General features: G+C 42.7%; 1 protein-coding gene across 4 annotated transcripts in view; it reads right to left on the bottom strand.

Annotated features, from left to right (window-relative positions):
- The window catches only part of sgce (sarcoglycan, epsilon), a 93,545-nt gene extending 70,324 nt beyond the window's left edge, over positions 1–23,221 (bottom strand). The window contains exons 1-2 of one of the 4 annotated variants that reach the window (XM_063043822.1): positions 23,112–23,199; positions 16,732–16,836 (exon numbers count right to left, since the gene is read on the bottom strand). In XM_063043822.1, coding sequence (XP_062899892.1) covers positions 16,732–16,836; positions 23,112–23,148 — 142 coding nt within the window. In that variant the 5' untranslated portion in view covers positions 23,149–23,199. Of the gene's footprint in view, positions 1–16,731; positions 16,837–23,111 lie in introns of all 4 variants that reach the window. The other 3 variants (XM_063043821.1, XM_063043823.1, XM_063043824.1) reach the window with 3 other exon arrangements.
- Between the last annotated feature and the right edge of the window lie 4,776 nt (positions 23,222–27,997).

Below are 27,997 nucleotides of genomic sequence, written 5' to 3'. Positions count from 1 at the left end.
ACTCTGGCAAGCCATCATCTGAGAAGGAACAGCAACTTTCGAAGCCAACAGATGTGCAGAATTATAAGAAAATGGAAAGAGAGGCAGCAACAACCAAAGCCCAATCTGCCATCTGGAACTACCTGTCCTGAATGCGGAAGAAATTTCAAAGCCAAGATTAGACCCATAAGCCACTTGAGAGCCCATAAGCAGATCAACAGAACGAAGACCATCATCCTCGACCTCAAGGGATAGCCACGACAACGATTATTATCACTAAAAATCACAGAGACCTTTATAGAACTAAATTGGTTCCTTTAGTGGATTTTATGAAGCAATTATTTTGTAGATGGAATCCACTTACACTTTCGTTAGCTGGCCAAATTCATGCAGTTAAAATGATGATTTTACCAAAATTTTTATATGTATTTCAAAATATTCCTATTTTTTCAACTAAGAAGTTTTTTGATCAGGTTGATTCTATGATTTCATTTTTTGTTTGGAATAATAAAAGATCAAGAATTGGAAAATATCATTTACAAAAATTAAAAAAGGATGGAGGTCTTGCTCTGCCTAATTTAAGGATGTACTATTGGGCTGTTAATATACGTTATATGTGTTCCTGGTTATATTGGGCTGATAAAAATGAACGACCACCTTGGGCTGATTTGGAACTGAAAGCTGTGAAACAACTTTACTTAACCTCATTATTAGGAGCTTCTTTACCTGTACAACTAGCCAAAATTTCTAATCTAAATTTATATCCTATGATTAAACAGTCATTACGAATTTGGTATCAGTTTTGTAATTTTTTTTAATCTCAAAAAATTTAACCTTCTTAGTTTAATTTATCAAAATTATTTATTTAAACCTTCATTAAGTGATCCTACCTTTTCTCTTTGGAGGAATAAAGGAGTCTAATCCTTCATGGATCTATTCCAAGAAGGCCGAATGATGTCTTTTGAGAAATTAGTAAGTAAATACTCTCTCCCGTACTCACATTTCTTGCAATATCTTCAGGTCAGACATTTCTTACAAGAATATTTAAGTAATTTTCCATATATACAGGATTCTGACCTGTAAGAGATTAATTTAAAAATGAATCCTTCAGTGAAAGGTTTTATTGGGAAAATTTGTAATTTACTGTTACAACAGTACAATTACCCTTCACTTAAGATTAAGCGAGATAGGGAAGGAGAGCTTAACATGACCTTGATAAGAGGAATGGTTGCGAATTTTGAAGTTGGTTAACCCTGCTTCGATTTGTGCCAGTCACTCTTTAATTCAATTTAAAATTGTACATCGTTACTATTTGAGAAAGGAGAGACTGTCTAAAATGTTTCCTAATGTTGATAGTCAGTGTGACAGATGTAAAACTGAGACAGCTACATTGACACATATGTTTTGGTCGTGTTCTGTACTGAAACAGATTTGGAAATCTATTTTCTTTACAATTTCTAAAGCTTTAAAAATTAATTTACTAGCTAATAAATTGACAGTTTTGTTTGGTATAATCCCTCAATATATTCACGGCATTTCTATATCAGACCAACATGTAATTGCATTTGTTACATTATTGGCCAGAAGGGCTATTTTATTGAAATAGAAAGATGCCTCTGCTCCCACTTTGATACAATGGTTCTCTCAGGTGATGCTATGTCTTAATTCGGAGAAAATCAAAAGTCCAACTTTTGATCCTCGATTTGACTTTGCGAAAAGGTGGGGTACTTTTGCCTGCTATTATCATCTGATTTGAGTCAATTAAGATGGTTCCTTTCTGATTCTTGTTTAAATGGATTTGAGTTGGTGGATTGATGTTTTTCTTTTATGGAAGCTTGTATGGCGTATAGCTCCAGGGTTGTGCTCCCAATGGGTTTTTATTTAGTGTTTTTTTTGTTTTAGTTAGTAGGATTTCTTTTTTTCCTTCTTTCTCTTTTCCAAAAAAGAGTCTTAACACTTTATTTTTCCTTATTATTATTGATATATTGTTTAGCTTTGTTAATCAGTTATTTGGTAATTTAATTCCTCATTGTACATATTGACATGTTGACTTGATTACTTTAGTGTATTTTTTTGTTGATCTTCAATAATAATGAATAAAAAAGACTTTAAAATGAGAAATGCCATCAAGACCATTCAAAAGCGTAGATTCTGAACTTTACCCCATTGAAAGCCGTACCTTAATAAACATCGCTGCATGATTAGAGAATGGGAATCGTACTAGCTAACACTATACTAAAGTAATGAAAGACAATAATGTGCAGACCAGGCCAGGAAATAACATGATTTTGTCAATCCAGATTTCTCATTATATGCCATATACAGAAGAGTCACATTGCTTTTCAACATCTACATCGCACTTCGAGCAATGTGTTAGAGGATGATGGATGAGCAAAAAAATGAGGTGAGTGCATGATCATTGTAATTAATTATGAGGCACTGAGGTTACAAAAAGTAATTCACTTCTTAAATTAAGTCTGTAATCGCTCAGCTGCCCCCCGCCCCAATCGCTACATCCCCGAGATAAAGTATTCTAAAGGGCATAACGCAACCATAGATGACAAGGGACATCAAAGAAAAAACAGTAGCATGGAGCGGGCATATAATATACCAAAAATTAGTGGGAAGTTAAGAGAATTGGGAAGATTTAAGAACCAACAAAAGGCTTCTAAAAAAAAGGCCAAAAGGACAGAAAAGAATAAATATGAAGGCACGCTTGTCAATAATATAAAACAGAATACCAAAAGGTTTTTCAGATACATAAAGAGTAAAAGAGAAACGAGAGTGGATATCAGACTTCTGGAAAATGATGTTGGAGAGGTAGTAATGGGGGACAAAGAAATGGTGGACAAATATAATAAGTATTTTGCGTCTGTCTTCACTGTGGACAACACTAGCAGTATGCCAGAAGTCTGAGAGTGTCAGGGGCCAGAGTGAGTGTACTTGCTATTAGAAGGAGAAGGTGCTTAGGAAGCTGAAAGGTCGACAGAATACCTGAACGAGATGGACTACACACCAGGATTCTGAAAGAGGCAGATGAAGAGATTATGGAGGTATTAGTAATAATCGTTCAAGAATCATTAGATTCTGAAATATTTCTGCAAAACTAGAAAATCACAAATACTATTCCACTCTTTAAGAAGGGAGGGTGATAAAAGAAAGGAAGTTATAGGTCAGTTCGCCTGACTTCAGTGGTTGGGAAGATGCTGGAGTCCATTATTAAAATGATGTTTCAGGGAACTTAGAAAAAGTACGACAAAGTCAGGAATGGTTTCCTTCAGGGGAAATCTTACCTTACAAATTTGCCGGAATTCTTTGAGGAAATAACAAGCAGAATTGACAAAGGAGAGTCACTGAATGTTATATACAATACTTGGATTTTCAGAAGACCTTTGAAGGTACTGCAGATGAGACTGCTTAAGAGCCCATGGTATTATAGGAAAGATACAAGCATGGATAGAAGACCGGTCGATTGGCAGCAGGCCTTTTCTGGTTGGCTGCCAGTGACTAGTAATGTTCCAAGGGGTCGGCGTTGGTACCTCCTCTTTCCACGTTAAATGTCAATGATTTGGATGACAGAATTGAAGGATTGGTGGTCAAGTTTGCAGATGATACAAAGAGGGGCAGGTAGTGTTGAGGAAGCAGGGCTTCTGTGGAAGGACTCTGACATACTGGGACAATGGGCAAAGAAGTGGCAGATGGAATATAGTGTAGGGAAGTGCATGGTCATGCAATTTAGTAGAAGGAATAAAGGTGTAAACTATTTTCTAAATGAGGAGAAAATTCAAAAATCAGAGATGCAAAGGGACTTGGGAGTCCTCATGCAGAATTCATTAAAAGTTAACTTACAGTTTGAGTCAGTGGTAAGTAAGGCTAATATGATTTTCGCGTTAATTTTGAGAGGACTAGACTATAAAAACGAGGATGTAACGCTGAGGCTTTATAAGGCACTGGGCCAGCCACACTTGGAATATTGTGAGCAGTTTTGAGTCCCTCATCCAAGATGTGCTGGCATTAGAGAGGGTACAGAGGAGGCTCATGAGAACGATTCCATGAATGAAAGGGTTAACATATGAGAAGCGTTTGATGGTTCTGGGCCTCTACTCACTGGAGTTTAGAAGAGTGAGGGGAGTGATCTCACTGAAGCCTATCAAATTTCACAATGCCTAGAGAGAGTAGATGTGGAGAGAATGTTCCCGGTAGAGGGGAAGTTCAAAGTAAATTCATTATCAAGGTACATATATGTCACCACATACAACCCCGAAATTTGTTTGCTTGTGGGCATACTCAATAAATCCAAGAAGCACAATAAAATCAATGAACGGCAATACTCATCTGAACAGAGGAACAACCAATGCGCAAAAGACAAAAAACTGTGCAATAACAGAAAAAATATGAATGAATAAACAATCAATATCAAGAACTTGAGATAAAGAGTCCTTGAAAATGAGTCCACAAGTTGTGGGAACAGTTCATCACTTAAACCATGAGATGGCTCTGCAGAGATTGTACCTGGACCCCTTCTATCTTCCTTAGACACCAGACCTGAATGCCTCTGATCTGGCCCTTAGCAGATTGCAGATCTCCTGGTCTATTATCCAGGGCTTCTGGTTGTGGAATGATTTTGTGAGGACACACTCGTCTACAAGTGTTTTTACGAAGCCCATGATAACCGTGGTGTATTCATGCAGATCCATTGATGAGTCCTTGAAGGGTTGCCCAATCCACCAACTCAAAGCAATCCTGTAGCCATTCCTCTGCCTCCCATGACCACCTCTTTGTTGTCCTTATCTCTGGAGCCTTGCGCTTTACCTGTATGCAGGCAGGCAGAAGGACAACCAAGTAATCAGATTTCCTGAAATGCAATCTGAGCGTGGAAATGTAGGCACTCCTTGTTATAGAAGTGCTCTAGTGTGTTGGGACCCCTGGTGCTGATGGCCATTGGGCAGAGATTTCTTTAAACAAGTCGCATTCAAGTGCCTGACTATGATTTGAAATGCATTGGGGTGGACTGTTCCTTGTTTGGTGATGGCAACATGCAGTATCTCAAACGCCTTGGTAAATAGAACACTCGGCACTTGATCATTAGTTGTTCAAGGTAGGGAGAACATGAGTACAACAAAACTGGCACCTTTTCCCTTTTCCGAATCAGCAGGTTAGAATATCCTGTGTATCGAGAAGCCTATGGGTCTGATTGCCAAATCTGGTGTGTTGTGAGTAAGTCATGTCTCGGTATAAAGCAGAACACAACTATTTCTCATTTCCCTTTGATACAGCAATCTCGCTCTCAGGCCCTCAATATTGTTCTCCAGTGACTGCACATTTGCTAGGTAGAGGGTGTTTCAGACTGGCTTGGAGTAACCCCCCACCCACCCTGCTTCCAGCCATGGCAATGAACCTTCGTCCATTTAAAGGTGCCATACCTGCTTGCTGGAGAGTTAAGTCAGCCAAGTGCTTCAGAAGATTGTGAAATCTGTAGTTGATTAAGTCAGTTCAAAAATACATTTCTTAAATGCAAACTACCTGCCGCTGATTGAAGCAAGAGTAATTCAAAACAGATATATTTAGAAGTGTTGTGAGCAGCCCGCAGAACATTCATGGTGTCATCCACAACACTCTCGTCTTGGACCAGAGGCACAGCCTCAGAAGAGAGGGTCATCCATTTAGGTCAGAGATTAAAAGGAATTTCTTCAGCCTGAGAACAGTGAATCTGTGGAATTCATTGCCATTCGACTGTGGAGGCCAAGTTATTGGGTACATTGAAAGCAGAGGTTGAGAAGATCTTGATTAGTCAGGGCGTCAAAAGTCACGGGGAGAATGAGGGTGAGAGGGAAAATAAATCAGTTACGATGGAATGGTGGAGCAGACAAGATGGGCCAAATGGCCCAATTCTGCTCCCAAGTCTTATGATCTTCCGGTCTTATATGACTGTTGTAAAAAAAAACCTCCAATTCCTTGGTTTGTCCAACTCATGATGTTAATGAATGATAAACTTACATCTTGGTGGTGATTTGAGCAGTACAATATCTAAGATTAAGTTAGGTACATATCAGGACAGATCATCCATTATTTGGTCAAAAAGTAGATTTTGAGGAGCATATCAAAGAAGAAAAAATGAGGGGAAGGAAGGAATGAAGAGATTAGAACTAGAGTACTGGGATCTCATAGGGCAGAGAACAATTCAGCACAGTCACAAGCCCTTAAATCGACAATATCTGCACCAAGCAATGGGTGCCTACCACCTTCTGTGCAAAATAACTTCCTCCACATCTCTCCTTTAAAACTTGCCCCCTCTCACTTTAAATGTACATTCGTGTACTTGACATTTTTATCCTGGGAAAAAGATTCTGACCATCAACCCATAACGTCATAAATTTCTATCAAGTCTCACCTCCAGTGCTTGAGAGAAAGCAAGCAAGGCAAACACCGGTGCACTTTTTCAGAGGTGGTATATGTTGCCAAAGCTTATCCAAACTCCCGTTGTAGCTCATACTGTCTAACAAAGGCAGCACCACCATAATCCTCTTCTGCACCCTTTCTCAAAGCGTCTACATCCTTCCTGTAATGGGGAACCAGAATTGCAACCAATACTCCAAAATCAGCCTAATGACTACAACATGATTTCCTGACTCACATTCAATGCCTAATGCAATGCTTTCTTTATCATCCTCTCTAATTGTATGGCCAGTTTCAGGGAGCTACAAACTTAGACCCCAAGATCCCTTTGTTAAGGGCCCTATCATTAATTATATACTTCTCTTTACATTAAACCTCCCAAAGTGCAACACCTCACACCTGCTCTGATAAAACTCCATCTGCCATTTCTCTGCCCACATCTGTAAGCAATCTATATTCTGCTGTAACATTTGACAGCCCTCGACAACATTCATAGCTCCACCATTTCTTGATTCAGTGAGGTTGTAGGATGGAAAATGATAAGCAGAAAGGGAGAAGACCATGGAAGCATTTGAATACAAAGAGTGAACTGTAAAATCAAGGAACTGCCAACCCTGGAGCTGAAGTAGATTAGCAAGAACCAGGCTCAAAGGTGAACAGCACTTAATGTGCATTTACACAGAGGCTAGGTACTGCACACGCTCAAACTTATGGATGATGGGAAGATGTGGGACACAGACAAAAATTGTTCTTGGTTGCATTGTGTTCAATCGTGTAAATCTCAAATCAAGACCCAGATCAGCAATCTACCTACACCAGAGGCAATTTATAGTGGTCAATTAAACTCACAAACAGCACCCTTTGGGGATGGGTGAAATAAGGAGACCTGCAGTCACAGTGGGACAAGGTCAGGACTGAATTTGGATTGCAGAAGATATGTGAAAGCAGCCCTACCTGCTGCTTCACTGCATCACCCAGGTTGAAATTGCCGACAAAACACAGCAAGGTTTAGGTCTTTACCACCATTATGTGAAGTGTTCAATCCTCACTCCAAGCACTTTCTGTATGGAGCTGGCACGTTCTCTCTGTGACAACATGGGTCTCCCTCCAGTTGCTCTTGTTTCATTACCCATTAAAATGATGCACTAGTTGGTTAACTGGCCACTGTTACGACTTTGAGATTAGATGGGCAGTAGGAAGACCAGGGAGTTGATGGACAGAGAGGAGAGAACTGGTTACAGGGAAATAAGCAGAGGAACAATATTAATGAATTGTTGAGAATCAGCTGACTCAATGGGTCAAATTATCCTTTATCTCTTTTGTTAGAAATATGAGACACTAAAGTTTAGGATCCTGGCACCAATGCAGAATTCCCTGACAGCACTCTACCACTATATTCAAATGCTGGATTCTGTAACAGAGTTTATTCATTTGAATGAGATTTGACGGCTGCAAGGGAAAATTACATCAGTTGGGATAGCTCCAATTTTTTTCCCTCATGTTTGCAGTATTTTTAAGTTACCCAAGAGATATGTTGTATTTCAATCTTTATTTTAAAAGTTTATTAACCAACATATTTTTAATAATTTTATTGTAATTACTTCATGTCAGAGATATTCAGAAACATTAAAATAAAATGTTGACACCTTTGACAGATGGCAAAATGGAGCTGTGGCTTTGTCATTGTAAATATTTTTCCAGAGAAGGCTTGATCTGAGCTGCCCACATCTCAACTGTCACCTGAGGTCTTCTGCAATTCACAGCTTTTTCCCCTACGTCATCAAATTTCTGACTTTGGACCCATCAACACTATCTCGCTATTTTTATTCTTTCATTTTGCACCATTTATTTAACTTTTAACATAAATATATATTTACTCTAAGTTAGTTTTTTTTATTTATGTATTCCAATGTACTGCTGCAGCACAACAACAAATTTCACAACATATGCCGGTGATATTAAGCCCGATTCTGACTCTGTTCCCAGTCCTGATGCAGGGTCTCCACCCAAAACATCAACGATCCGTGTCTCCACAGATGCTGCTTGACCTGGAGAGTTCCTCTTTATTGCTCCAATCTACTCGCATACCAGACAATGATCTTGAGTTTCTGTTAAACACTCTTTATATTAGTTCACTTTCTATTATGTTTTCTTTCTTCACTTGTCAAGATGTTGCATTTAACTTGTTTATTAGTTTATCTGTTTTCTTGCTTTAGCATAATGTCTATCTCTGTTGTCATTTCAGGAATCCTTCCACAAGTGTTGAAATGTATCCAGCCTGTATACAAAATAATCCCATTCTACAGATCACACATTCTTTAAGAGTTTTGCCTGTAAACCCTGGGTTTGATTTTACCCTCACAAAATGCCTCTCATCCTAAATGAAGGACTAACAAACAATTTACTGAAGAAACTCAGCATGTCAAGGATGTGTAGTGGGGGAAAGTAAATGCCAAAATGTTCACGTTGAAACCATGCAAGAGGACCAAAGTGAAAAGGTGCTAATTTCACTGAGAAACTCTTTGCCCTTCTCTATGACCAATCCTAACCTTTTTATATACAGTACTGATTCGTGTTACACACATTCTCCCACAGTCACTTGGTCCTCTGGACCCATCTCGTGCAGCAATGCCTCCCTCCTGGGTGGGTCAAGGAATAGTTCCGAAACATACCAGAAATTCCTCGCCCCCTTCCCCTTACCCTAACCTCAGTGATTATTTATTGGGAATATTCCCAATATCACCACTACACATCGTGCACATCAGCAGGTTCCTTTACCCCCTTGCTGGCATTATTCCCAAGACCAAAAGAATATCTTCCCCCTTCCTTTTCAGTCCTGAGGAAGGGTCTTGGTCTGAAACGGTGACTGTTTATTCATCTCCGGAGACGATGCCTGACCTGCCAAGTTCTTCCAGCATTTAGTGTGTATTGCTCTGGAGTCTAGCATCTGCAGAATCTCGTGTGTCTACCCAAAGAATGCTCCCAGTTGTCTGACGATACCCCGTTTGCTTCTTAATTCCTGTCAGATTGATTCATGTCCTTGTCCTCCTCAAATGCACTCTCTTTTTCCAACATTTCACTGGCATCACTGATGCAATGCCACCAACTGTTTATCAGTACCCAACTTTACTGAACAGTTTGTGTGCACAACTATGCAATGTCCAATCTTATCATTTCAAAATTCAAAGTAACTTTATTATCGAAGTACATATGTGTTACCATATACTATCTTGAGATTCATTTCCTTGCAGGCAATTACAGGAAAACAAACATGGCAGAATTTTATAGAAAACTATATGAAAGACAACTGACAAATAAAACGTGCCAAAGTTGACAAACTGTGCAAACGAAATAAAATAATACTGAGAACAAGTTGCAAAGAAGTCCTTGAAAGTGAGTCCGTAGATGGCAGAGTAGTGGTGACTGACATCCATGCTGGTTCGGGAGCCTGATGGATGAAGGGTGATAACTGTTCCGGAACCTGGTGGTGTGGGACCCACGGCTTCTGTACTTCCTTCCTGATGGTAGTAGTCAGAAGGGGGCAGGGCCTGGATATCACAATTGCTTTACCAAGATCAGATCATATTCCTACAATTATTTATACTTGTGGCTCACCATATCGTGTATAAATGGACATTCTAAACCTGTTAGTCTTCCACATTATCCACAACACTGCTCCTATCCAACACAGCATCAGTTCATACTCCTTCTGTTCTACTTTTATAAGCCTGTACCCAGCCCATTAATTTTGTTTAAACTGTCCTCAACCACACTAGTCAAGCTCCGTGAGAGGACACGGATCCCAGACCTTGCTAGCTGGAGTTCTCCAGCACCTCCTCCATAGAATGGGTCCCAAGAAGTTGAGACCCTCTCTGCCGTAACATCCTTCAGGTCACATGTAGATCTTCCACATCTTCCCTCTACGTGACACTGGGAGTAATCACAAATCTAAGATCCAGCTTTTAATTTCCTTTTAGTAGCTGAGAGTTTGACTGTGGGATCAAAACCCATCCCTAGTATGTCTTTGATATACAAAGGGTAGCACAATATCTGGTGTAATCTCTTCCCCTACAAAATATCCCTTGATGTACTTTCCTCTGGCACCTCAAGGCTGATTTATACTTGTGCTCAAATGTACGGCGTAGCCGCATACCCTACATTGTACTCTACGCCGAACCCTACACCGTAACCTAACGCGAACCTCTCCCAAAATGTAACTACGCGTCACGGCGATGCAGACCGAAATAACTGTGATCGGTCCGCTTGGTAGCATTGCATTTCCTCCTATACTGCAATAGCTTCCCATTGGGCGAGTGAAGGGCAGGGAAGGAACTCTGGCTACAACACTTTCCATAAAGCTTTACAGACCTCCGAAATTATGGAGGACCCTGTGCTTGACGCCAGTTTGTAGCTAGCTGCTACAGCCTGTTGACTTCCACTTGGAGCTAAAACTCGAATGATGATTGCCAGTCTCTGAGTATACTGTGCGTACACTGATGCAAAATAAATGGTTGGAGACGATGAACCAAATCGTCAAATCTACCTGCCGACATCCGAAAATATTTGAAATACATTTCTCATCCATGTCTCTCAGTGGCCGGACAAGCACAGAAAATTCACCCTCCTTCAGTTTCAGTTGCCATTGTTTGAAGTTTGAGTTTCTTTGTGCTTGTTGAGTTTCAACACGAAGAAACTCAACACAGTGGCATAGAAACCCCGCCAACTAGCGTTTTGGCGGTGAATCGCAGAGCGACGCAGACACACCAATGCACAGGTATAAATGCTCACAACGGCGTAGCCCACTTGAGTAGGCGACAGCGTAAGCCAGTATGCACAAGTATAAATCAGCCTTTAGAGGTAATAAAATATGTAGGATTCACAAAGACTCTACAGGAACACCCATCTATCCTTCTAATTATGGAATCACCTATGGTGACTACACTTAAAAGACTACTTGTGTAATCCTTGCTCACTAATGGCACTTAATCTCTTCACTCTTTGTCCAGTCAGGAATAATGCAGTTAAAAACCACGGTTTCCAATTTGTCCCATGTGATTTCACAGTACACGTAGGCAACAGTGAATAATTTTGCGGAGACAACAAACACATTTTATCAATTATTGCAAATGTAGTCTTTAAATGCTAGTTAGCCTAATGAGAGACGTGTAAAATTTAGTCTACTCAAAACTAAAAGGAATAAATAATTTAACATATGTAAATAATGTAAGGCCTACGTAATGAGAGGAAAAAGAAAATGGAAATAATAGTGGTGTAAACAAAGCTGTCAGCTTACCGACAGGATTGGTTGTAATGCCAGCACCTTAAACTACGTACTCTTCTGTATTTAAAACAGACTACTTTATACCAAAATAGTTTTTGTAACCACTTTAAAGTTTCAAATTATTTTAAATGTTCCTGTAAGATTGACTGTTATATCCAGTCAACATTGGCAGATTGCTTTCAGACCTCAACGAAGCCTGCAGCAGGAAGTTTTCATTTTCACAATCTGAAACCAACGAATGCTCACACAGCCTTAGTGAACAATACATGCACTTTCACACACCTACCGCTCAAATCTAAGCTTTTAAGGGAGGACTAAAATTACATCATATAAAATGTGCAATGTCTCAGTAATGCAAATAAACCCCTTGGGTATCGATTGCACTAGTGCCGCCTTCCAGTCCTGTGGTAAATTATTGTCAGACTGAAATTCTACAATCAAAATTCAAAAAGTGACATTCTGTTTTTAAAAGAACAGCTAAGGCAATTTTAAGTGAATGAACAACACCAGGTGGCGTAGAAATGGCAGGGCGAGGGAATCATAAACAAGATTTGGAACTTTGAGCAACAGCACAGATTTAATGTATTTGCCACAATTTACAACCAATAGTGAATAAGAATCACTAATCCATGTGCCCAGATTTGCAACAAGCTACAACTAGATCAGTACTTTATCAACTCACTAATTTTTGTTTTTGCAAAATCCAAACAATATTAAATTGTTTGTGCCAAAGGAACATTTCGAAAAAAGACTGATACAGCTGAATGCTATCTGCAAAATCTAATTTTTTTTGTACTGAATTGAATTGGCTTTATTTCTTACATCCTTCACATACATGAGGAGTAAAGATCTTTATGTTACGTCTCCGTCTAAATGTACAAAGTGGAATTTATAGTAAATTTGTAATAAATTATATGTTCAGTAAGATATACACAGAACAGTCAATATAGTTTAGAAATACAATAGTTTCAGCATGAATTAATCGGTCTGATGGCCTGGTGGAAGCTGTCCAGGACCCTGTTGGGTCTGGCTTTAACGCTGCGGTACCACTTCCCGAATGGTAGCAGCTGGAAAAGTGTGTTATTGGGGTGGTCCCCAGTGATTCTCTGGGCCCTTTTTACGCACCTGTTGCTGTAACTGTCCTGAATAGTGGGAAGTTTGTCTCTAGGGGCATTGCCTCAAGATTCAGGGGAGAAGATTTAGGACGGAGATGAGGTGAAACTGTTTTTCCCAGAGAATGGTGAATCTGTGGAGATCTCTGCCCAGGGAAGCAGTTGAGGCTTCTTCACGAAATATATTTAAGATACAGTTAGATAGATTTTTACATAGTAGGGGAATTAAGGGTTATGGGGAAAAGGCAGGTAGATGGAGCTGAGTTTACTGACAGATCAGCCATGATCTTGTTGAATAGCAGGAAGGCTCGATGTGCCGGTTGGTCTACTCCTGCTCCTATTTCTTATGTTAAGTTCATATCCACAGATGCACTGAGCTGTCCACACCACTCTCTGCAGAGCCCTGCGATTAAAGGGGGTACAGTTCCCATACCAGGCAGTGATGCAGGCAGCCAGGATGCTCTCAATTGTGCCCCTGTAGAAAGCTCTTAGGATTTAGGACTCATGCTGAGCTTCTTCAAGCATCTGAGGTGAAAGAGGCACTGTTGTGCTTTTTACACCACACAGCCGTTAGGTATAGACCACATGAGATCCTCAGTGATGTGTATACCGAGGAACTCAAAGCTGTTCACCCCCTCAACCCCAGATCCGTTAGTGTCAATAGGGGCTAGCCTGTCTCCACTCCTCCTGTAGTCCACAACCAGCTCCTTTTGTGACATTGAAGTTGAGGTTGTTTTCCTGACACCACTGTGTCAGGTAGATGACTTCTTCTCTGTAGGCTGCCTCATTATTATTTGAGATAAGGCCAATCAATATAGTATCATCTGCAAATTTAATTAGCAGATTGGAGCAACAGCATGGAGTACTGCTTTAAATTTTTTTGTTAAGTACTATGTATTAAATCATGTGCTTGATATCATCTAATGCTTTAAAGCCCTTACTAAATTATTACATCATAGTTTGTTAATTGCATTTGTTGCAGCATAGTGAAACATCACACTGAAGTTGCATATCGGACGATGGGAGGGAAATTATCTTTTTCAGAAGAGTAACAACAAATACAATCTGAATAAATCTGGCCACCCATCCAGTCTACTCTCAACCAGCAAAGTGATGGAAGTCATCAGCAAGTTGCTCCTCAGGAAGTTGGAGAATTCTATATTCATACCAAGGAGCTGGAGAGCTGTTGCTCCTCCAACCTGAGTTTAGCCTCATCATGGCAGTAGAGGAGGCCATGTATGGACATATCCAAATAGGAATGGGAAGCAGAGTTGAAGTGAGTGGCAACCGGGAGATCCTGTCTGTTGTGGCAGACGGAGCGGAGGTGCTCGATGAAGCGGTCCTCCAATCTGTGTCGGGTTTCACCGATGCTAAACTCAGGTTGGAGGAGCAACACCTCATATACTGTCTAGGTAGTCTCCAGCCCCTTGGTATGAACATAGAATTCTCCAACTTCCGGTAATTCCCTCCCCCTCCCTTCCCCTATCCCTATGTCACTCTGCCCCCTCCCCCAGCTGCCTATCACCTCCCTCATGGTTCCACCTCCTTCTACTACCCATTGTGTTTTCCCCTATTCTTTCTTCACCTTTCCTGCCTATCACCTTCCTGCTTCCTCTCCCCCACCCCTTTATCTTTCCCCTTACTGGTTTTTCACCTGGAACCTACCAGCCTTCTCCTTCCCACCCTCCCCCCACCTTCTTTATAGGGCCTCTGCCCCTTCCCCCTACAGTCCTGACGAAAGGTTCCGGCCCGAAACATTGACTGATCGTTTCCATGGATGCTGCCCGATCTGCTGAGTTCCTCCAGCGTGTTGTGAGCGTTGCTTTGACCCTAGCATCTGCAGAGTATTTTGTGTTAGGTATACCATCAAGCTCTGATGCCTTCCAGTTCCAAGGAAAGAATGTCATTTCACAGGGATAGAGACTAAAGCTATACACACTGTCCATATGCGAACTCAAAACCCTGCACAATTGTTGCAAGTTTGCTTTTTTTTAATTCCAACTTGCTTATAATAAAAACATTTATCACATTAGTCTTCAAATGCTTCCTGTTAAATGCATTTTGTATTGAGCCTTTCCTCGGACATTCTGCACACAATCATTTGGTAGTTTCTCAGCAATTTTTTATTCTTCCTTATCAAAGCAAATCTCTCATTTCTTCACATTATACTTCATCTGAATTTTTTTGCCCACCCATCTAATCCGTCTGCACAGTCCTGAAGAAGGTTCTCAGCCCAAAACGTCGACTATTTACTCATTCCCATAGGTGCTGCCTGAACTGCTGAACACCTCCAGCATTTTGTTGCATTAATCTGTCTACATCCCTTTGAAAAGTGTCCTCTTTACAAAACCATAAGACATAGGTGCAAAATTAGGCTACTTGGCCCTCCAAATCTGTTCTGTTATTCAATTATGGCTGATCTTTTTTAAAGCCCCATTCTCCTGCTTTCATCTCATAACCCTTAAACCCCTTCCCAATGAAAAACATAACAATTTGTGCCTTAAGTGGGCACGTGGCCAAGTGTTTAAGGCATTGGACTAGTGATCTGAAGGTCGTGAGTTCAAGCCCCAGCTGAGGCAGCGTATTGTGGCCTTGAGCAAGACACTTAACCACACAGAGCTCTGCAACAACACTGGCGCCAAGCTGTATCAGCCCTTGCCCTTCCCTTGGACAACATCGGTGTCATGGAGAGGGGAGACTTGCAGCATGGGCAACTGCCTGTCTTCCATACAACCTTGCCCAGGCCTGCACCCTGGAGAGTGAAGACTTTCCAGGAGCAGATCCATGGTCTCGCAAGACTAACAGATGCCTTATTATTATTGTGCTTTAAATATACTGTATCTAATAGTTTCGCCCCCTCAGCACTCTGTGGCAACAAATTTCACAAGATCCGCCACCCTATGGCTGAAGAATACAATTTTGAAGAACTCAACTCAATTTTAAAGGAACGTCTGTTTATTCTCAGGTTGTGCCCTAAAATCCTCGACTCTCCTACTAATGGAAACATCCTCTCCATGTCCTCTCTATCCAGACCTTTCAGTATGCAATATGTTTCAAGATCTCCCTCACTTTTTTGAACTCCAATGAGTACAAGTTCAGAGATATCAAACTTTCCTCATATGTTAAACCTTTAATTCCTGGAATTATTCTTGTGAACGTCCTCTGAATCTTCTCCAGGGCCAGCACTTCTTCCTAAGATACAGGGCAAAGTTCTTCTGCAGACTCTTGCATCTGTAATACTATCTGTTCCTCTATCTATCTTGATATCACCTACATACTTAGCCACATGCCATCAGTTCCTTCACACAGATTATTAATGCATAACCTGGGTGTCCGAACACCCAATTCTGCTGAATTCTACTAGTCACAAGCCATCCTGAAAATGGCCCCCTATATCACCACTCTTTAACTTCTTTCAGTCATCCAATTGTCTATCCATGCTAGTACCTTATTCTCTAACATCATGGGCTCAGATCTTGTTTAACAGCAATGAGTGTGGCACCTTGTCAAAGGCATTCTGAAAATCCAAGTAAATACCAGTTGCATTGGTAGTGTCCAGATCTGTTCCCTATTTTATTTAAATACATAATTTGTTACACATTAAACTGCCGTTTGCCTTTGTTTATACCTTTTTAACCATTTCCATGAAGCTTTGGCTCAGTTGGATGGCTGCTTAATTAAGCCAAAATGTACTAGTCCGATGTGTCCCAATTAAGCAGAATCCATCATATTACAGTAAAAACAAGGGTATAAATAGTGCAAGCTTAAGGTGGCATTCAACTGAATTAAGCCAATTAACTTATTTAAAAGAAATCATGTTATCAAAATGTCAGCATTTTTCAATAGTTAGAGAACAAGGAAGACAAACACAATTATAACAAAATTGAAGTGTTAAAGACAAATTATGCAACTGTGACTCTGACAAACCTTCTATGAAACACATTTTGACATAACCAGACTCACCCTCCATCACCTTAGCAGTCTTACTCCTGCTAACGCGATAACTGTTGATTCCATTATTCTCCCATATTTTGATTTGAACGCCATCTGTCAGGCTTACTAAATAGACTTTTCAAAACAACACCAAATTAACAGGCTATTTATTGCTAAAGTATCAATAGCCAACAGTATGAATAAAAATAAAATCCAAGTAGAGCATGAGTAATGCATTCGTTAGATATTGTCCCAGGAAAGGGAATCACTCTTCCACTTTACCATAATAGAATGCATGAATTTTATAGAGATTTTAAACTTAGTTAACAGTGTTGATATTGCTAACTACCAGTGACAAATTTCTACATGCACATTTGATCTAACAACCTCCCAAGGTCTCATGGAGCTGATTTTCTTCCACAAGAGGACTCTCCCAAGCTGCTGCTGTAACAGCAATAGAGCTTGGTTCATACCATTGCTCTCTAAGACAACTCACATTTCTCGTGTTTGTCTCTTTGTACTATCCCAGTGCCAATTCATTACAGGCATGCAAGCCAACTAACTTTGGACATCCATTCATTTGATGAGGAAGGTTTGATGGGGGGGGGGAGGAGTATGAATGCCTTGGAAAATACTACATCACATAATGTTTTATCTGAAAGGTCTGGAAGAAGAGAATAAAAATTACTGCAATGATTGTCCTTTCCTGAGGCCCTTGCCATGGCAGGAGCATAACCTTATATTGGACTGTTCCGGGTGAAGCACTCCCTGCTGTTACCTTTGCTACACTACACCACAGCACCACTTTTGGCAGCACGGATGATTGCTTTCTGGAAGACCACACCATAAAATAGCAACTTTTTTTAAACAAAATTCTGCAGCTGGTTGTCTGATACAGAGGGCAAACGTTGCCATTTTCCATCTCCACCTTAGACTATGTGCCCAAGTCTCAAGCAGTAATTAATTATATTGTAACTAACAAATAAATGTTCCAGTCAACATAAAAGACACTACATTTAATCATCAACTACCAACATACTAATCTTTAATCCCCACTTTCTCTGTAGTGAGATTATTGTGCTTCACGAGCCATCCTTGTAACTTCTCCCTTGGCTAAAAGGGTTTCATTCATTTGAACACAGGAACAGCCCCTTCAGTGCAAGATGTCTTTTCCAACTAATATTCCAAATTAAACTAATTCCATCTGCCTTATGTACTCCATCTCCTTCCATTCCATGTCTGTCCATGTCTCCATCTAAATACCTGTTAAACACACTATTGTATCTGTTCCACTACCAGTCCTGGCCGCATGTTTCAGGCAATTTCTGTGCCAAAATGGTGACTCATACATCTCTTAACAACTTTTATCCTCCGCCATTTCATCATGGCTCATTGATCATCCTTCTCAACCCCATTCTCCTGTCTTCTCCCCAAGACCTTGATTAGTCAGGGCATCAAAGAACGTATAAACCTCCACTTTAAATATACCCAATGACTTGGCCTCCACAGCCGTCTGGAGCAATGAATTCCACAGATACACCACCCTCTGGCTAAAAAAAAATTCCTTCCCATCTCATGTTCTAAACGGATGTCCCTTTATTCTGAGGCTATGCCCTCTGGTCCTAGACTCCCCTACTATCGGAAATATCCTCTCCACATCCACTCTACCTAAACATTTCAATATTCAATAGGCTTCAATAAGACCCCTCCCCATTCTTTTAAATTCCAGTGAGTAGAGGCCCCGAGGCATCAAATGCTCACAAGTTAACCCTTTCATTCCCAAAATCATTCCTGTAAAGCTCCCCTTGACCTTCTCCAAGCCAGCATATCTTTTCTTAGGTAAGGGGCCCAAAACTGCTCACAATATTCCAAGGTTGACGAAGTTTGGACTTTGTTCCCCAGAATGTCGGAAAATAAGGGGGGATTTGATAGAGGTATACAAAATTATGAGGGTATGATAAGGTAAATACTAGGGATTTTTTCCAACTGAGGGTGGCTAATACTAGAACTAGAAGTCATGGGCTAAGAGTAAGAGGTGAAATGTTAAGGGAAACATGAAGGGGAACTTCTTCACTTAGAGCAGAGGTTCTCAACCTTTATTTTGCCGTGGACCAATACCATTAAGCAAGAGGTCCATGGACCCAAGTCTGGGAACCCATGACTTGGAGGGTGATGAGAGCACAGAATGAACTGCAAGTGGAAGTGAGGGATACAGGTTCCACTTGAACATTTAACAGAAATTTGGATAGGTACATGGGGTGGAGCTGATGGAGGGCTATGGTCCTGTTGCTGATCAATGGGACTAGGCAATTAGTTCGGCATGGACTAGATGTTTGAAGGGCCTGGTTCTGTACTGTAGTATTATATGACTGTGACCCTAAACTTGTCAGGTAAGAATTTCCCCTTTAGGAAACTGTGCTGACCTTGCCCTACTTTATCAAGTCCTTCCAAGTACCCGAAACCTCGTCCTTAATACCGGACTCCAACAACTTCCTAACCCCCAAAGTCAGGCTAACTGGCCTATAATGCCCTCAAGTATTTGTCAATTCCAGCCTTGGGAACAGTCTCCAACTACCTACCCTATCCAGACCACTCACAATTTTATGATCTTCTTTCAGGTCACCATTTAGTATCTGAGCCTCCAGAGAAAAATAATCCAAGTCTGAACAATATCTCCTTATAAATTATTTACATAAAAATTTAAATTGATTTCAAAAGTCACAGCTCAATAACAGCTGAAAAGCTGTAGCTTTTTTTCCAGGTTCTGAAAGCAAATAAATGAGTATTGAACCAGCTGTGTACTTTTGTCACTTGTTTATGTCTCTGATAACAGAGAATTCTATTTGGCACTGTCTGTTTCTCGAAAATTTCAACTATTTATGAAGGAAGGCAAAGAGCTATAAGTCTTCCTTGCTAATTTTTTTAAATAATTGAATGTAATCTGGCATTTTAAAAGGTTTAAGCAATTGAAGTTCCTGCACAGTCTAAATACTTAGCCACTTTTGAGAAACTGTTATGCAAATATCCTAAATTTTGCTGCATCCAGTTACTGCCTTTAAATACAAACAACAGGAATTCTGCAGATGCTGGAAATTCAAGCAACACACATCAAAGTTGCTGGTGAACGCAGCAGGCCAGGCAGCATCTGTAGGAAGAGGTGCAGTCGACGTTTCAGGCCGAGACCCTTCGTCAGGATTAACTGAAGGAAGAGTGAGTAAGGGATTTGAAAGTTGGAGGGGGAGGGGGAGATCCAAAATGATAGGAGAAGACAGGAGGGGGAGGGATAGAGCCAAGAGCTGGACAGGTGATAGGCAAAAGGGGATACGAGAGGATCATGGGACAGGAGGTCCGGGAAGAAAGACGGGGGGGGGGGACCCAGAGGATGGGCAAGAGGTATATTCAGAGGGACAGAGGGAGAAAAAGGAGAGTGAGAGAAGGAATGTGTGCATAAAAATGAGTAACAGATGGGGTACGAGGGGGAGGTGGGGCCTTAGCGGAAGTTAGAGAAGTCGATGTTCATGCCATCAGGTTGGAGGCTACCCAGACAGAATATAAGGTGTTGTTCCTCCAACCTGAGTGTGGCTTCATCTTTAAAGTAGAGGAGGCCATGGATAGACATGTCAGAATGGGAATGGGATGTGGAATTAAAATGTGTAGCCACTGGGAGATCCTGCTTTCTCTGGCAGACAGAGCGTAGGTGTTCAGCAAAGCGGTCTCCCAGTCTGCGTCGGGTCTCGCCAATATATAAAAGGCCACATCGGGAGCACCGGACGCAGTATATCACCCCAGCCAACTCACAGGTGAAGTGTCGCCTCACCTGGAAGGACTGTTTGGGGCCCTGAATGGTGGTAAGGGAGGAAAAGTGTAAGGGCATGTGTAGCACTTGTTCTGCTTACACGGATAAGTGCCAGGAGGGAGATCAGTGGGGAGGGATGGGGGGGACGAATGGACAAGGGAGTCGCATAGGGAGCGATGCCTGCTGAAAGCAGGGGGGGCGGGTGAGGGAAGTATGTGCTTAGTTGTGGGATCCCGTTGGAGGTGGCGGAAGTTACGGAGAATAGTATGTTGGACCTGGAGGCTGGTGGGGTGGTAGGTGAGGACCAGGGGAACCCTGTTCCTAGTGGGGTGGCGGGAGGATGGAGTGAGAGCAGATGTACGTGAAATGGGGGAGATGCGTTTAAGAGCAGAGTTGATAGTGGAGGAAGGGAAGCCCCTTTCTTTAAAAAAGGAAGACATCTCCCTCGTCCTAGAATGAAAAGCCTCATCTTGAGAGCAGATGCGGCGGAGACGGAGGAATTGCGAGAAGGGGATGGCATTTTTGCAAGAGACAGGGTGAGAAGAGGAATAGTCCAGATAGCTGAGAGAGTCAGGAGGCTTATAGTAGACATCAGGGGATAAGCTGTCTCCAGAGACAGAGACAGAACCCTAACCCTCTCCAGAGACAGAGACAGAACCCTAACCCTCTCCAGAGACAGAGACAGCTTATCCACTAATGTCTACTATAAGCCTACTGACTCTCACAGCTATCTGGACTATTCCTCTTCTCACCCTGTCTCTTGCAAAAATGCCATCCCCTTCTCGCAATTCCTCCGTCTCCACCGCATCTGCTCTCAGGATGAGGCTTTTCATTCTAGGACGAGGGAGATGTCTTCCTTTTTTAAAGAAAGGGGCTTCCCTTCCTCCACTATCAACTCTGCTCTTAAACGCATCTCCCCCATTTCATGTACATCTGCTCTCACTCCATCCTCCCGCCACCCCACTAGGAATAGGGTTCCCCTGGTCCTCACCTACCACCCCACCAGCCTCTGGGTCCAACATATTATTCTCCGTAACTTCCGCCACCTCCAACGGGATCCCACCACTAAGCACATCTTTCCCTCCCCCCCCCTGCATTCCGCAGGGATCGCTCCCTACACAACTCCCTTGTCCATTCGTCCCCCCCATCCCTCCCCACTGATCTCCCTCCTGGCATTTATCCATGTAAGCGGAACAAGTGCTACACATGCCCTTACACTTCCTCCCTTACCACCATTCAGGGCCCCAAACAGTCCTTCCAGGTGAGGCAACACTTCACCTGTGAGTCGACTGGGGTGACATACTGCGTCCGGTGCTCCCGATGTGGCCTTTTATACATTGGCGAGACCCGACGCAGACTGGGAGACCGCTTTGCTGAACATCTACGCTCTGTCTGCCAGAGAAAGCAGGATCTCCCAGTGGCCACACATTTTAATTCCACATCCCATTCCCATTCTGACATGTCTATCCACGGCCTCCTCTACTGTAAAGATGAAGCCACACTCAGGTTGGAGGAACAACACCTTATATTCCATCTGGGTAGCCTCCAACCTGATGGCATGAACATCGACTTCTCTAACTTCCGCTAAGGCCCCACCTCCCCCTCGTACCCCATCTGTTACTCATTTTTATGCACACATTCTTTCTCTCACTCTCCTTTTTCTCCCTCTGTCCCTCTGAATATACCTCTTGCCCATCCTCTGGGTTCCCCCCCCCTTGTATTTCTTCCCGGACCTCCTATCCCATGATCCTCTCGTATCCCCTTTTGCCTATCACCTGTCCAGCTCTCGGCTCTATCCCTCCCCCTCCTGTCTTCTCCTATCATTTTGCATCACCCCCTCCCCCTCCAGCTTTCAAATCAGTTACTCATTCTTCCTTCAGTTAGTCCTGACGAAGGGTCTCGGCCTGAAACGTCGACTGCACCTCTTCCTACAGATGCTGCCTGGCCTGCTGCGTTCACCAGCAACTTTGATGTATGTTACTGCCTTTAAACAACCATATTTTCAAATCTATTACTTAACTGCAAATAGTAATTCATTCAATACCGTCAACACCAGTTTGTAAATTTACCATGAGTTATGAAAACCGATTCCTGTGATTTTTTTTAAAAGCATTTAGGAAAAACAAGTCACATTCTGATCGAAACTGATTTAAAAGATGTTGAACAATGGTGGCGGGGGATAGTGCTAATCCTAACGGACCAAACTTTTAACACTGCATCAGTTAATTTCTAGCACAGGGCAGAAAGAACGGATAGTTTAGGAAGCAAATATCACTTGCATCTTTCATCTTGCCGAGTTGGTGAAGGGAGGAGCCATGGAAGGCTGAGCAGACAGCGGCGCCCCAACGGGTACCGGAGCCGCGGGCGGTATGCCGAAATCTGGTGCAATGCGGGCGGAACCCGACGTTGCAGCTCCTTAACCCCAAGGAGCGGAGTCGGGCGCAGGGCCAGGGGCCGAGTCGGGCAGGATAAGGCAAGGGGGAGGCTGGGCTAGGTGAAATCAGAGAGAAAAAGCTGGGCTGGATGGGAAGCCTCCGTCCAGAAGATAACACCCAACACACAGCGTCATCGACATAGGATTTCGGCGTTTGCAAGTGAGACGCCTTGCACTCACCAAACAGCAAAGCTATGCAGAAAGCGACGCTCTCCATCGTCTTCGGATACAAGCGACAGAACGATCCCCGGGAGTGGAACGTGGTCCGGAGCGGAGCGCAGCGCCGGCCGCTCGGCATCATGGGACACAGCATCGCGATTGGTCCCTACGGCTCTCTGAAGACCAGGGAGGGTGGGGATGGAGAGTGTGGGTGGGGGTGGACAGTGTGGGTCTACGGAGGGTGGGGATGGAGAGTGTGGGTGGGGGTGGACAGTGTGGGTCTACGGAGGGTGGGGATGGAGAGTGTGGGTGGGGGTGGACAGTGTGGGTCTACGGAGGGTGGGGATGGAGAGTGTGGGTGGGGGTGGACAGTGTGGGTCTACGGAGGGTGGGGATGGAGAGTGTGGGTGGGGGTGGACAGTGTGGGTCTACGGAGGGTGGGGATGGAGAGTGTGGGTGGGGGTGGACAGTGTGGGTCTACGGAGGGTGGGGATGGAGAGTGTGGGTGGGGGTGGACAGTGTGGGTCTAAGGAGGGTGGGGATGAAGAGTGTGGGTGGGGGTGGACAGTGTGGGTCTAAGGAGGGTGGGGATGGAGAGTGTGGGTGGGGGTGGACAGTGTGGGTCTACGGAGGGTGGGGATGGAGAGTGTGGGTGGGGGTGGACAGTGTGGGTCTACGGAGGGTGGGGATGGAGAGTGTGGGTGGGGGTGGACAATGTGGGTCTAAGGAGGGTGGGGATGGAGAGTGTGGGTCTACGGAGGGTGGGGATGGAGAGTGTGGGTGGGGGTGGACAATGTGGGACTACGGTGAGCGGGGATGGAGAGTGTGGGTCTACGGAGGGTGAGGGTGGGGATGGAGAGTGGGTCTACGGTGAGCCGGGATGGAGAGTGTGGGTGGGGGTGGACAATGTGGGTCTAAGGAGGGTGGGGATGGAGAGTGTGGGTGGGGGTGGACAATGTGGGTCTACGGTGAGCGGGGATGGAGAGTGTGGGTGGGGGTGGAGTGTGGGTCTACGGAGGGTGGGGATGGAGAGTGTGGGTGGGGGTGGAGTGTGGGTCTACGGAGGGTGGGGGTGGAGAGTGGGTCTACCGCGAGCAGGGATGAAGGGTGTGGGTGGGGGTGGAGAGTGGGTCTACGGCGGGCGGGGGTGGAGGGTGTGGGTCTACGGTGGGCGGGGATGAAGGGTGTGGGTCTACGGCGGGCGGGGATGAAGAATGGGTGGGGGTGGAGAGTGTGGGTCTACGACGAGCGGGGATGAAGGGTGTGGGTCTACGGCAGGCGGAGGTGGAGAGTGTGGGTCTACGGTGAGCGGGGGTGGAGGGTGTGGGTCTACGGCGGGCGGGGGTGGAGAGTGTGGGTCTACGGCGGGCGGGGATGGAGGGTGTGGGTCTATGGCGGGCGGGGATGGAGGGTGTGGGTCTACGGCGGGCGGGGATGAAGAGTGTGGGTCTATGGCGGGCAGGGGTGAAGAGTATGGGTCTACCATGAGCAGGGATGGAGCAGGTGAAAAGTACTCCCCGGAGAAGTAGACTGCGAGAATGGGAGAGACTGCAGGGAAATTTAGGGAGGGAGCATTTAGAGGGGTTGCAGAGAAAGCGTGGGAAGAAATAGCAAAACTTAAAAGTTTATGGGGAGATCATAGAGCTAATTGACATAAATCAAGCGATTATAAGTGAAATAATCTAAATTGCCAAGATTTACATATGAATGTGAACAATTTGGTGAGTGCCAAATCGAGTTTTTGGCACAAGTATGGTAAGATAGGCTACAGTTTAAAGCTTGTCTGCAGCAACAGCATCATAGACACTTAGCTATAGACGAGGCACAGAATACAAAGCATACAGCAATTTATACCATGCGTAAAAAAAAATGAGCAGAAGCAAGATCTTGGTGTAAAATAAAGTCCATGGCTGTGGAAGAAGTGGTCTGTGGAGTTCCACTGCTGAATTAGGATGGGTAGGATTTGATTTCTGCAGGTCGGTTCATAAATCTGCTGATTGTAGGAAAGCATTTGCTCTTGAACTTAGTGCATGGGACTTCAGGATTCTGTATCTTCTGCCTGATAGTAGCAGCAAAAAGGGGGCATGGTCTCGGCGGAAGGATCTTCAATCTCAGATGCCTTCTCTGGATGCTGTCAGTGGTTATGCCGACAGTGGTCCGGGCTGCCTCTGTAGCCTCTTGCATTCCTGAATTGCCGTACCACCGGGCCATTATGCAACCAGTCAGGATGCTTTCAATAGCGCACCCTTCAAAGTTAGAGTTACACACCAGTTGAAACTTATAAGAAACTTGAGGTGCTGGCATGTCTCCTTTAGATATAAATATCTTAGGACTATTCAGCCACAGAAGCTAACATTGTCAAGGCTCTTTATTTCCCCCTCAAAGTTGGTTTTTACCTACTCTGTAAGAGACTTTTGGCTAATTTTGTTCTATCTCTCCAAGGATTTTTAATTAACGTCCAAATTGTACTGAAAATATCAATAGCTTTACATTCTATAAAAATTATAGTATTGCCTTGGTGAATACTGTTGTCTCATTTAGTCTCATGCCTGTTTATTAAAATCCATCTGTTACTCTTGAGTTAGAAAATATGGTGCTGCATAAGAGTGCAAATAATACATGAAAATGTGGTAAATCCTGCACTTTGCAAACATAGATGGTGACCTCAGGATGTCTGAAAGTTTTTTTACAGATGAATAAACTTTTGAACTGCAGTCTCTGTTTTAATGTAGAAAATGGAACAACCAATCTGTATTCAGCAAGGTCCCAGAAGCAGCAAAGCGATCAAAAACAAATGATCAGTTTTAGTGATATTTGCTGTTAGGGCACAACAGAGAAATTCACTGTACAAGAGCACCATGCAATTTCTCAAACCCACCACTATGAGTTTATAAAAGCTCATCTGAAAATTAGGGCCCTTACACTGCAGCATTTACTCACTGCTAAACCAACAAGCAGGACAAAACACAGTTGTAGTGCTTTATTCTATCCGCAGAAATCCCAGAAAATGGTAATTTCAAAACCACTTTTTATTTTTTGTCATTAATATTTCATTAACTAAAGATCATATAAACATACAAATTAGAAGTAGGAGAAGGCTACTCAGACCCTCGAGTTTACCCTACCATTTATAAGATTGTAGCTGATCGTACTGTAACCTCATTGCACATTACTGTCTACCCACAGTAAGCTTTAACATTCTTGCTGATCAAGTATCAAATTATTCAACTTTGCTTGCACCATCTTTTGAGGAAGCAATTCCCAAATATTCACAACATTCTGAGAGAACAATTCTTACCTCATTCGACCTAAAATGGACAAACTGACTTATAAATGGTGACACCTGCTTCTAGATTTTCCCTCATCCACCCTGTCAAGGCCCCTCACAATCTTATGTTTCAATCAAATCCTCTCACACTTTTCCAAATTCTTATGGATACAAACCTAGCGTGTCCAACCCTTTCCTCAAGTCAACTGTTAGTCTATTAAAATTTCTCAGAACCACTTCCAACGCATTAATTTCCTTCCTTAATTGAAGAGACCAATACTGTCCATGGTATTCTCGATGTCTCGCCAACATTCTATTAACAGAAGCATCACCATTTAATCTTGGTTTCGATGCCTATTACAATAAATGGCATTGATAGATTTCCTCGTCATTTACTTAGCTGCATGCTATCCTTTATGATCTATACAACAGATCCACCCATCTGTATCTCAAAACTCACGCCATTTAGGAAAAGTGGATCTCTTTTACCTGTCTAAATGAAGTAATAAACCTTTCCCACATATTCAATTTGCTACATCTCTGCCCACTCTTCTAATCCTCTATGTTTTCTTGCGACATAATTTTCTACCTATCATTGTTGGCTTCAGCGTATTTAACAACCCATCCTTAGGTATCTATCCAAATTATTTTTATAAATTTTAACACTGAAATCTTGCCTCAAATTCCTGTTGTACTCATTGCTTACCAATAATAATAAAGGACTTTTGTGCAATCTGTTTCCTATCATCCAGTCAGTATCTGTGACATTATTTTACCTCAAAAGCCACAAGCTTTTACTTTCAGTAATTAACCCCTGTTTATCAAATGGCAGTTGAAAATCTAAGCATATTCTATTCACTGGTTAATTTTTTGTCCGCTGTATATCCCACTTTTTCAAAGCAGATAATTTGAAAAATGTGTTTGCTAGGCTGTGGAAAGGCAGGTCCAGGACAACAACCATGAGACCCTCTTCAGCAGAAGGGCCTGATGACACTTATTCCAGCATATTTGAAACCATGGAGATTCAGCTTGAAGCTTGGCTTGCTGTTGGCTTAACACTGATATGTTATTCAGCTTTCCAGGGAGTGCTTTATAACCAGTGTTTATTTGACAATTTGACTGTATCTGTGGCAACCTCTGCAACAGAGCATTTGAATGTGGTAAGTTGGAGTGGCCTTTGTGAGAATGACTTGGAAGAATAGAATCAAGAGAGAAAAACAGAAGTATGGGAAGTATTCATGCTCACCCTACAAGAATAATTCTCAAGTTATGAACTATAAAAGAAAGCATGACTCTGCACTTTCTATTAAGGCTGTAGTATTTAATACACAGAGAGATAAACACATTGATCTTCTGCAAATATATATGTAAGTTAATGTTCTCTGTACACAAAGAGCAGCTAGACTTGCATTAGTAGTTGTTTCCCTCTAAAGTGGCACTTTGAAAATTATTTGGCCATACTTGAAAGGGCATGGGTGAAGCAATATATTATCAAGAAAAGGTAATTCGGACCACACAGAGAATCAAATTTTGCTATATTCCAAGTAAGCTTGCTACTTTTAAGGTAACATTCTGTGCACTGCACGCAAATAGACAATAGTTTTATCTGTGGAACTGTCAGTTTTGGCTTAGCCATCAG

Source organism: Mobula hypostoma, chromosome 3, assembly GCF_963921235.1.
Source record: "Mobula hypostoma chromosome 3, sMobHyp1.1, whole genome shotgun sequence".
Lineage (NCBI taxonomy): Eukaryota > Metazoa > Chordata > Chondrichthyes > Myliobatiformes > Myliobatidae > Mobula > Mobula hypostoma.
The sequence above is the reverse complement of the archived record's forward strand: the minus strand, read 5'-3'. Positions and strand labels throughout refer to the sequence as shown.